This window comes from Nicrophorus vespilloides, unplaced genomic scaffold (assembly GCF_001412225.1).
Source record: "Nicrophorus vespilloides isolate i.1.1-1 unplaced genomic scaffold, Nicve_v1.0, whole genome shotgun sequence".
Taxonomy (NCBI): Eukaryota; Metazoa; Arthropoda; class Insecta; order Coleoptera; family Silphidae; genus Nicrophorus; species Nicrophorus vespilloides.
The window spans coordinates 1-10,250 of record NW_017096792.1 but is presented as its reverse complement, the minus strand read 5'-3'; the positions used below and the strand labels follow the sequence as shown (position 1 = coordinate 10,250).

Sequence of the window (10,250 nt, the reverse complement as noted above, 5' to 3'; positions counted from 1 at the left end):
CATTTTCAATCATTTAATTAAATTACGTATTTATCGAGCAAATTAAAGACAAAACTTTGGTCTTTCCAATGAGCCTACTGCGATTTCTAAATTTTTACGTTTCTTCGTAATAAACTTGTCAAGTTTAAACAATAATCCTATCGATTTATAACTTCAATAGTATAGAGATTTTAATACGTTTTATTATCATATCAGAAGTGTTCTTCCATTACGCATCTTTCGATTAAATAATTGTTACGCAATGCTTGTTACAGATAGAGATACAGAGATATTTGTAACTATGGTAATAATAATTTGTTTTGTTTTCTCGGATGTGTTTGTTAATTGAAATAGACAAGTGGTTTCGATTGTTTTAAGTTGTGGGATTCGTCCACGTTTAAGCTGATGTGTAGATAATCGTGGAAGGCTTATCGAATTCGAAATAGCGCGCCAACAATCGGCGACTGCCAGTTGTACCAATCAGAATTCTCCAGCTGGACAAAAATCCGTGCGGTTCGTCGCGCACAAGTCGTGCGAGGGAAGATGATCGGTGATGGGTTGTGGGAAAGAGACGGCCGACGTGGACGTGCGTCGTGGTTGAAACGTTGTCATCCCGGATCGGACCAATGGGAACGTTCCATCTGTCGCCAACGTTACGCCTGTATCAACGACGTGTCGGTGTCGCCGTCCGATTGGGTGGGTGCAACGGAGACGGAAGCAACGAAGGTGCGTCCGTTCCTTGGTGCGTCCGCTTCCGTACATAAATACCCGGTGCTTTATTTTGTGTGGCATTTGCGTAAGCGTTCGTGGCGGCGAGACATCATCATCATCAGCAGCAGCAGCAGCGTTTGATCTCGAGAGAGAGGCAGTGTGTGTGAAACGGGAGCTGCGTGAGAGAAGAGTATGAAGGGAATCGCTGTGGTCTCGGCCCTTTTGGCCTTGCTGTGCGTCGCGCACGCCGGAGTCTTCTTGGACGAGAAATTCGATGATGGTGAGTCTTCTTCGACGCCGGCTTTCGTTGTTTGCCAAAATTTGACGCAAGCTGGCTTCGATTTTTTGTTTGAGTGTCGATTTACTAAATCTTAATTTTTTCGCATGTAGATTCGTGGGAGAGCAACTGGGTGTACAGCAAGCATCCAGGTAAAGAGTTCGGCAAGTTCGTGAGGACCGCTGGAAAGTTCTTCAACGAGGAGGAGGCTGATAAAGGTGCGTTTTCGTCGCATTCGTGGCATTTTTCGTTATGTTTAATTTGTTATTTTGTTCATCAGGTCTGCAGACTTCTGAGGATGCTAGGTTCTACGCTCTCAGCAGGAAGTTCGAGCCTTTCTCCACAGAAGGCAAAGATTTGGTCATCCAGTTCTCTGTTAAGCACGAGCAGAACATCGACTGCGGAGGCGGTTACGTGAAGGTCTTCGACTGCTCGTTGAAACCCGAGGAGATGCACGGCGAGTCGCCTTACAGGCTCATGTTCGGTCCGGACATCTGCGGCCCAGGCACCAAGAAGGTGCATGTCATCTTGAACTACAAGGAGAAGAACGTCCTCATCAACAAGGACATCCGCTGCAAGGATGACGTCTACACTCACGTGTACACTTTGATCGTGAAGCCGGACAACACGTACGAGGTTCAAATCGACGGCGAGAAGGTCGAAGGTGGCGATCTGGAAGCCGACTGGGATCTCCTTCCAGCCAAGAAGATCAAGGATCCGGAAGCATCCAAGCCCGACGATTGGGACGACCGTGAGATGCTCCCCGACCCAGAGGACACCAAACCTGAAGACTGGGACAAGCCAGAGCACATCGCCGATCCTGATGCCACCAAGCCCGACGATTGGGACGACGAGATGGACGGTGAATGGGAACCACCGCAGATCGATAACCCCGAGTACAAGGGTGAATGGGCGCCCAAGCAGATCAAGAATCCCGTCTACAAGGGCCCGTGGGTCCATCCGGAAGTCGACAATCCCGACTACTCTCCAGATTCCGAACTGTACAAGCACGACGAGATCTGCGGCATCGGCTTCGACCTCTGGCAGGTCAAGTCCGGCACCATCTTCGACAACGTGCTCATCACCGATGACGTCGAGTACGCCAAAACGGCTCTCGCCGGTCTCAAGGCCACCCAGGATGGTGAGAAGGTTATGAAGGAGGAGCAGGACAAGGTCGAGAGGGAGGCAGCCGCCAAGGAGGAGGAGGAGAAGAAGGAGGATGCCGTCGATGAGGATGATGAAGAAGAGGAAGAGGAGGAGGACAAGGTTGTCCCAGTTCACGAGGTAAATATCATTCAATCATTCAATTTCTCTGCATCAATCCGATTCTTACAATTTGACTAATGTTTTTTTCTTTTCTTTCTGTTCTAGCAGGATCACGATGAGTTATAAGCGATGGAAGGATGTTGATTAATATTTAAAAAAAAAAAAACACAGAAAAAATAAGACTTTTTTATATATCTTGCAGTGTGAAGTGTTTCTTTGGTTTATAAATAGTTGTGTACCGTTTTTTCATTTTGACTGATTTTGTTATTAAGATATGTCTTCTAAATAAAGAAAAAGAAAAAACAAAAAAAGGAGAGAAATCGAAGAAGGTGAAGATGATGATGAAGGAGAAGAAAAAAAAGTGAATATTATTTAATATATTTGTAATATTAAAAAGAATATATATGAAAAAAAACAAAAACAATTATTACTATTTCTTTTGTATATTATAATTAATGTATCCACTTATTAACTAATTAACTACTGCCAACTTGTCTAGAAAGAAACAAAAGAAAGTTACAAGTTAGAAACATGGCTTCTTTTGGCCTTCTAGATTATTTTTTTTTTCTTGTTTTCGTTGACAGTTTTACAGTTTTTTTTTTAAATAACTGTTTTCGAATATTCAAATTTGTTAATTTGAAAGTTTTAGGTCATCACAAAGTTCAAAGTTAAAACATTCTTTTGTTTTTTTCTTGTTATCTAACATCCGCCTTTCTATCGAATATAGATCGAATTTTGACTATACATATAATTAATTAATATTACAAATATTTTCTTTAAATCGTTCATAATTTCGATTGGGACGGAGTTAAGAGTTCTCTCCACCAAGTTGGCCTTGCATTGGGAACCGGCAATTGTTTCTGCAGATGCTCGTACACCTGGAAACAAATGAACAAGAGACAATTGAGAAGAAGAAGAAAAAGATGAGACGTTCATCATCGTACTTTTCCATCGGATTTTCCCATGAACGAGTTGATCAAGTAGTCGTCCGGTGCGATCGTGTCCACCAGAGTTACCGCATCATCTTTCAAGTCGTGGCACAGCCTCAGGATGGAATCGCGAAGTAGAGTTCCCGGTTCACCGCCGACGAACAATCCGCCCGAATACAAGAAACCTATATGCTTTTCCAGCACGAAGAGCGCGTACAAAGCGAACACTTTTCGCATTACTTCATGGACATTTTCATCGGTGATCGAGGACATTTCTCGCTGGAAAGTCTGCAGGATGTAATGCTGCAAGTAGATAACAAAAATTAATTTTAATATAGTAAGATTGTTTGAAAGAAAGAGTTACGTTTATGTAGATTATAGTGAGGCGACGCGAAAAGTACACTTGATTGTCGTTCTTTGACAGGAAGGCGTCTTTTGTTTTCTCCATGGACGCTTCGTATTTATCGTAGGAGGCTTTCAGCAGGTGAACTGTCAACCATCTGTACATGTCGATGATGTCTACGTAACAGCGAAATTAATTAATAAAATTATTGATTTTGTTGCAGATTTCGTGTGCTCACGTCGTGGATGGATGAACTCTTCGTAACTGTTAAAGTTGACTCTGAAGTTCATTATCGTTTGGATGTCGGATAAAAAGTTGATGGATTCTAATGGGAAATCGATGTGTTCTCCTTTCAGGACTTTAGGCCAAATCTTCAGGAGGAAATTGCTCGTCTGCTGATTGAGGACGTGATTCTCTCCTTCGTACGTGCAGTTAGCGTCGGCGTCGTTCCTGAGGTCGCCCAATTCCGCGGATTTGAGGTAACCGTGACCGGCGCAAGCTTGTCTGCATTCGTTCAGAGCTTCCATCAGGAACCAACTCGCTACCGGTTTCGCTGCCGAAGAGATGGCGTGTATCTCGTATCCGTATCCGGGATGAGAGCATTCGCTCGCGTGTTTGCGTAGGATCTGCGCTGAAAACACCTTGTAAACGAAAGCGGCTGAAAGGTAAGGAAGCAACCGGTGTTGCTGCAATAAAAATAAATTTAAAACCTTAAGATTAAATAAAGTTGCAGTGTTCAATTTACGTGAGTTTGATACTCGATGATGGAGATTTCTTCTTGATTCGAAGGCCCGAACTGCTTCCTAACGGCTGCATATCTTACAGCAATCGTCACGGCTTTAATCAGGAAGGCCGTGCAGAGACTGATGATCTTCAATCTGCCTTCCGATAACGTCGCCAGGGCAGCTCCGAACATCCTCTTCGGATCCTCGACGAGCACCACGTACTCGCCATCGTCCGTGACGTCCGCGTAACGATTCAGCAGAGCCTCCTTTCCCACGAAGTACTTGTCGAACAGCAAGTAACTGAACCAAAGTATTGAAAAAAATAGAAAACAATTGAACGTTTGTTACCCGTTGTCGACTCCGTTCAAGCCGATCTTAACGCCCATATCGCCAACTACGATCCCAGACATCGGCAGCAGCGTCCTCTCGTCCCTGATCTGCACGACGAACTGATGGAAACCATGGCAACAACCATCCGGAGTGTACAGCTGGGCGTAAACGACGGCGTGAGTCGCCAGTTGCCCCAGCAACCCCGACCAACATTTCGCCGCCTCGAAATCGGGCGTCTCCAAGACGAAACCCCTCCTCTTCGCATCGTAGGTGGCTTTGGTCTTCAACCGCTTCGTATCTGAACCGTGTCCGATTTCGGTCATGCAAAAACAACCGAAATTCTAAACAAACAACAACAATTAACAAGCAAATAAACTCGATTTTGATTCTTCGATTACTTTGCTCTCTTCAATAGCTTTAACCAAATGCTGGTGTTTTTCAGTTCCCAGACCCTCGACGGCTGACGTGTACAAGTTCCTGTTGACCATGAACGTCACCAAGTTCGAGGGATCCGCGAGATTCAGCACCTCGGGGAAAACTCCAAGTTTCAGCAGATTGCCGGAGAAGTCCGCATGGAATTCGGGGATTTCGTTCATGCGACGTATCTTGTGAGCGGAAATCCGTCTGATCTCGTCGTGCTGCGTCTCCTCCTCATTGAAAATCGGATCCGTCTTCAGCGCTTCCACGAATCGTTTCTGAAAAATCCCACATTACTAAAAATTACTTTCAATAATCGCATTGCTAAGATGCTGCGTACTTTGTACAGGATCACGTCCTTCGGTTCCAAGAACAACTTCAGTTTCCTCCAATCGAAGGAGGCTTTGCCTCTGAACTCGTCCAGAGGACCGGCGGGGAATTCGGGCAAAAGCTCTCGGATTTCGTTCGAATCGACCATGGCGCACTGCGATCAGTAGACTGTTTCATCGCGGTTTCGTCGATTATAAATACAGAAACAATCGAATGTTCCTGGGCGGAACTGGCCACCGCGATTTGCATACATTGGAAAACAGGTTCGTGTCCTGAAAAACAAAAGCAACAATGGGAATAGAATTTAAACAATTACGACATATTTTGCATTTAAACAAAATCGAGTTGGTATCACCTGTTGCGGTTGCGTCGGTTCGCCGCTAGGGGACGACGCTCAATCGTGGTTTGTTCTTCGATGCTTCGGCTGGTTTCGGCGTTCGCTCCTGTTTCAAAAGTTCAAAATTGTTGTGCAACTAGTTGAAATCCAGTGAATTGTGCTGTGTCTCATCAACGGAGATCACACAATCCCATTAGATTTAACGGCTATTAAAGTTTAGTGATGAATCTGATACTAAACAAAAAAAAAATATTCGTGTTGCATTGAAACTCACCCAATTTGTTCGCTAATCGATTGCGTAGCTTGTGTTAAAATGTGCGTTTTCCATTATAACTAGTAATTGAGATATTCGCGTTAATTAATTAGAAATTTCGACTCTTGCAAAATGGCGAACCGACGCTTACCCTGCACCACTTCTTTTGTTTAATTGTTACCAATGCATTTTTATTGCAAAAAAAAATTGACGATCCAGGTATCTGTTGGTACGATCGTGGCGTCTCTATGACGTAGTTGTGCGCGTCCTTTTGTTTAGTCAACATGATTCCAATTAGATGTGCGTGATAATTACTAAAATTTCGTGGATTTCTCATTAGTTTTCAGTGGAAATTGAAAAGCGGCGGTCCTGAACCGTAACCATGGACGACGATGCCAATCAATCGTGAGCAATTCAAAACTTTATTTCTTCCTTTGTTTTTTTTTTACAGCTGTACTCAATTTGTTCGGACAGTTATTTTATAACTATCTATATAATTAAGTGTGTCTGCTAATATTTGATGTAAATTAATGCCAAATCAGACTCGAAGGAATTATCAATGTTCTATAATAAACTAATCGATTGGTTGTAAGTAACAAATGAAATGCATGCATTGTTGCAGCTCGAAGGATGAGTTAATATGATGAATTTCTTCCAGTGCAAACTAATCGATTGGTTTATAAGTGATATGAAATTCTTTTCGATGAACTTCTTTCAATGTGATCAATCGATTAACATTTCCTATGGGAAATACTAATCGAACACACATATTGGCATTAGCTCATTGATTCATAGTCATCTTATTGGAAAATAAATTTTTGTCATATTGGCGCAAATGTATTTATCAATTGATCCACAAGAGGGAGTTTTGATATTATCAAAATTTTATAACTTAAATATGAGTTGGTATCACCAACTGCGACTGCGTCGTTGCGCGGAGAGGGACGGTCAGTCAGTCAGTCTTCTATGAGTCGACGTGCTTTCCGGGTTTAAAAGTTCAAAATTGTTGTGCAACTGGTTTAAATATAATGAATTGTGGTGCGTTTAGCGAAAACCATCAACGGAGATCACACAATCCCATTAGATTTAGCGGCTATTAAAGGTTAGTGATGAATCTGATACGAAACCAAAAAAAAATTCGCAATGCATTGAAAGTCTCCCAATTTGTTCGCTAATCGATTGCGTAGCTTGTGTTAAAATGTGCGTTTTCCATTATAATTATTAATTGAGATATTCGCGTTAATTAATTAGAAATTTAGACTCTTGCAAAATGGCGGACCGACGCTTTCCCACCACCACTTTCTTTTGTTTAATTGTTACCAATGCATTTTTATTGCAAAAAAAAAAAAATTGACGTGCCGGGTGTCTGTTGCTACGATCGTGGCGTCCCTTTGTTTAGTCAATAAGATTCCAATTAGATGTGCGCGATAATTACTGAAATTTCGGGACTTTCTCATTAGTTTTCAGTGGAAATTGGAAAGCCGCGGTCCTGAATCGTAACCATGGACGACGATGCTAATCAATTGTGAGCAATTCAAAACTTTATTTCTTCCTTTGCTGTAAACTGTACTCAATTTGTTCGGACAGTTATTTTATAACTATCTATATCATTAAGTGTGTCTGCTAATTAATGCCAAATCAGACTCGAAGGAATTATCAATATTCTATAATAGACTAATCGATTGGTTGTAAGTCACAAATGAAATGCATGCATTGTTCCAGCTCGAAGGATGAGTTAATATGAAGAATTTCTTCCAGTGCAAACTAATCGATTGGTTTATAAGTGATTTGATATTCTTTTCGATGAACTTCTTTCAATGTGATCTATCGATTAACATTTCCTATGGGAAATACTAATCGAACACACATATTGGCATTAGCTCATTCATTCATAGTCATCTCATTGGAAATTATTTTTTTGTCATATTGGCGCAAATGTATTTATCAATTGATCCACAAGAGGGAGTTTTGATATTATCAAAATTTTATAACTTAAATATGAGTTGGTATCACCAACTGCGGCTGCGTCGGTGCGCGAAGAGGGACGCTCAGTCTTGGTCTGGTCTTCTGAGTCGACGTACTTTTCGGGTTTAAAAGTTCAAAATTGTTGTGCAACTGGTTTAAATCCAATGAATTATGGTGCTTTAGCGAAAACCTTCAACGGAAATCACACAATCCCATCAGATTTAGCGGCTATTAAAGGTTAGTGATGAATCTGATAGTAAACAAAAAAAAATATTCGCATTTCATTGAAAGTCTCCTAATTAGTTCGCTAATCGATTGCATAGCTTGTGTTAAAATGTGCGTTTTCCATTATAATTAGTAATTGAGATATTCGCGTTAGTTAATTAGAAATTACGATTCTAACAAAATGGCGGACCGACGCTTTCCTCTCGCCATTTTCTATTGTTTAATGTTAATACCAACTGATAGCAACAATGCATTTTTATTGCAAAAAAAAATTGATGCACCTGGCACCGGGTGGTATGATTGTGGCGTCCCCACGCCACAGTTTTGCACGTCCCTTTGTTAAGTCAACATCGTTCCAATTAGAAGCTCACGATAATTGCTGAAATTTCGGGGCTTTCTCATTAGTTTTCAGTGGAAATTGAAGAGCCGCACTGCCGAACTGTAACGAAAGACGACGATGCCGATAAATCGTGAGTGATTCAAAATTTTATTTCTTGCTTCAGTATTTTTTTTTATACATATTATTTATATGGATGCAAGGTATTGAAAATACCAGGTCATTCTATGCGTTTATCACGCTCGCAGTGATTCGCATGGAATGGCAAGACCGTCTGTGCTAAAACCTTCTCGAGGTGCATCCGTTAAGGTCGTTGCTCCTATCCGAAATATGCGAGCAATCACCGACAGATCACAGCGGATCTAGGGGCTCGCGTTTTCCCCGAAATTTCAATTCTTTTGCATCGCGACAGATGTCGTTAAGAGTTAAGTGTTGGCCATTAGCCGATTCTTAGTCTTACATTCTGATTTACAGTGTTTGTTCGTTATTTTGAAAACAAGTTTAAGGCTTCGGCTTTTGTTCTTCAACCGTGAGTGCAGTTAATTAAATTAATAATTAGAATCACGGGAGTGTTAAAATTCCGGAGATTTGTGCGTATTTTTTTGCTAAATTTCGCGAGTGTTCGTGAGTGCCAACCAGATGAGGTGGATGGAGATGTGCAGAGATGCAGATGCAGTTGGTGATGAAGACATCAAGTAGTAAGTGATTTTATACCACACGGGATTCAACAACAATCTGCCCTCCTCACTTAACTTAAAAATATTTTTCATAACTTCAATTATTACTGCATTTATTCAAAATTATTAATTAAATTTTTCTTAAATTCTTTTCACGTTTTTATATTTAGAAATTAATGCGCCAACTCAAAATTATTAATCAATTTTGCATCTTTTTCTTAACTTCTTATCAGATTTTTAAAATTTAAATTATTACTACGCCAATTTTAACTCCTTTTCTTAAATTCTTTTCAGGTTTTAATATTTTTATATTAATGCGCCTATTCAAAATTATTACTTCATTGATTCCCTTTGCTCTTGTCCGTATTTCCGTTTTATTTTTATTAATATGTTTTAGTTTAGGTTGCATTAAATTACTATTGATTTGGAGAAGATCTCAATTTCAATTCAATTGCTTTAATTGATTATATTCTAATTAATTTAAGTTTAGTTAATTTGAATGTGATTATGTTTCCTCTTTTTCGTAATGATAATAATTTTGTTAATTTGATTTCGGTTCTACATATGTATAATTTATATTGAAGTTGTAATGGCTTCAATATACTTTACTCATTGTATGTACCAAATGGTAATTACTTAATTATTATTATTTTAAATATTTATCTTCACTGAATTACCCAAAAATAACAAATGTTTAAACTCAGCAGATTATTACAATCTGCATTACTTTTTTAAAATTTTATTTCTTTGCTATTTTGATATTTAAAATATTACAGTTCAGGAAATTCTATAATTAGGGTTGGCCACCCTTAAGCAAATTCGTTTTTCTTTCAGTTTTTTTTTGGAAAGTTTCTCATATTTCCAAAATCTGAATATTGTATGTTAGTCTGTGTTTTGGTATAAATGAAAGCGAGCTCGCAAAAGTTTGTGTGCGTGTGTTTGAATGTATGAGCAAAAGTGTTTCGATTTTGAATGATGTGAATGAACGTTGTTGCTGTTATGATTGTGTTGAGTTTTCGATTTGTTAGGTGCTTAATTAGAATTATTGAACTATAATACATTATTTTCGATTTCAATTATTAAATGAACATTTGTTATTTTCTACATTTCCCCTGTTAGTTTTATTATTTTTTCTTATTACAAAACACA

The 10,250-nt window shown here is 39.9% G+C and overlaps 2 protein-coding genes across 4 annotated transcripts; one reads left to right on the top strand and one right to left on the bottom strand.

The window, feature by feature from the left end:
* Positions 1-757: 757 nt before the first annotated feature.
* LOC108558199 (calreticulin) lies at positions 758-2,544 on the top strand. 2 transcript variants are annotated; one of them, XM_017915031.1, is made up of 4 exons: positions 758-970; positions 1,081-1,185; positions 1,248-2,251; positions 2,342-2,544. In XM_017915031.1, exons 1-4 carry the CDS (start codon positions 883-885, stop codon positions 2,357-2,359), a joined length of 1,215 nt encoding a protein of 404 aa, XP_017770520.1. In that variant the 5' UTR covers positions 758-882; the 3' UTR covers positions 2,360-2,544. The 2 variants fall into 2 exon arrangements, with proteins under 2 accessions (XP_017770520.1, XP_017770519.1); XM_017915030.1 differs by having other exon boundaries at positions 2,339-2,544.
* A 344-nt stretch (positions 2,545-2,888) lies between these two features.
* On the bottom strand, positions 2,889-7,755 carry LOC108558200 (peroxisomal acyl-coenzyme A oxidase 3-like). Of its 2 annotated transcripts, XM_017915033.1 has the most exons (10): positions 5,919-7,755; positions 5,663-5,750; positions 5,318-5,579; positions 4,959-5,255; positions 4,579-4,901; positions 4,251-4,530; positions 3,744-4,191; positions 3,527-3,681; positions 3,178-3,465; positions 2,889-3,111 (listed from the first exon to the last, which is right to left on the bottom strand). In XM_017915033.1, the coding sequence occupies exons 3-10, from the start codon at positions 5,453-5,455 to the stop codon at positions 3,019-3,021; spliced, it is 2,022 nt and encodes a 673-aa protein (XP_017770522.1). In that variant the 5' UTR covers positions 5,456-5,579; positions 5,663-5,750; positions 5,919-7,755; the 3' UTR covers positions 2,889-3,018. The 2 variants fall into 2 exon arrangements, with proteins under 2 accessions (XP_017770522.1, XP_017770521.1); XM_017915032.1 differs by having other exon boundaries at positions 5,663-7,755.
* Positions 7,756-10,250: the final 2,495 nt, after the last annotated feature.

Coding starts and splice junctions, on each gene's coding strand:
- LOC108558200 (XM_017915032.1), bottom strand. CDS start 5,455: ATGGTCGATTCGAACGAAATCCGAGAGCTTTTGCCCGAATTCCCCGCC. Junction 4,531..4,578: donor TTGAACGGAGTCGACAACGG/GTAACAAACGTT, acceptor ACTTTGGTTCAG/TTACTTGCTGTTCGACAAGT. Junction 3,466..3,526: donor TCACTATAATCTACATAAAC/GTAACTCTTTCT, acceptor ATCTACTTGCAG/CATTACATCCTGCAGACTTT.
- LOC108558199 (XM_017915030.1), top strand. CDS start 883: ATGAAGGGAATCGCTGTGGTCTCGGCCCTTTTGGCCTTGCTGTGCGTC. Junction 971..1,080: donor GGACGAGAAATTCGATGATG/GTGAGTCTTCTT, acceptor TTTCGCATGTAG/ATTCGTGGGAGAGCAACTGG. Junction 1,186..1,247: donor CGAGGAGGAGGCTGATAAAG/GTGCGTTTTCGT, acceptor TTTGTTCATCAG/GTCTGCAGACTTCTGAGGAT.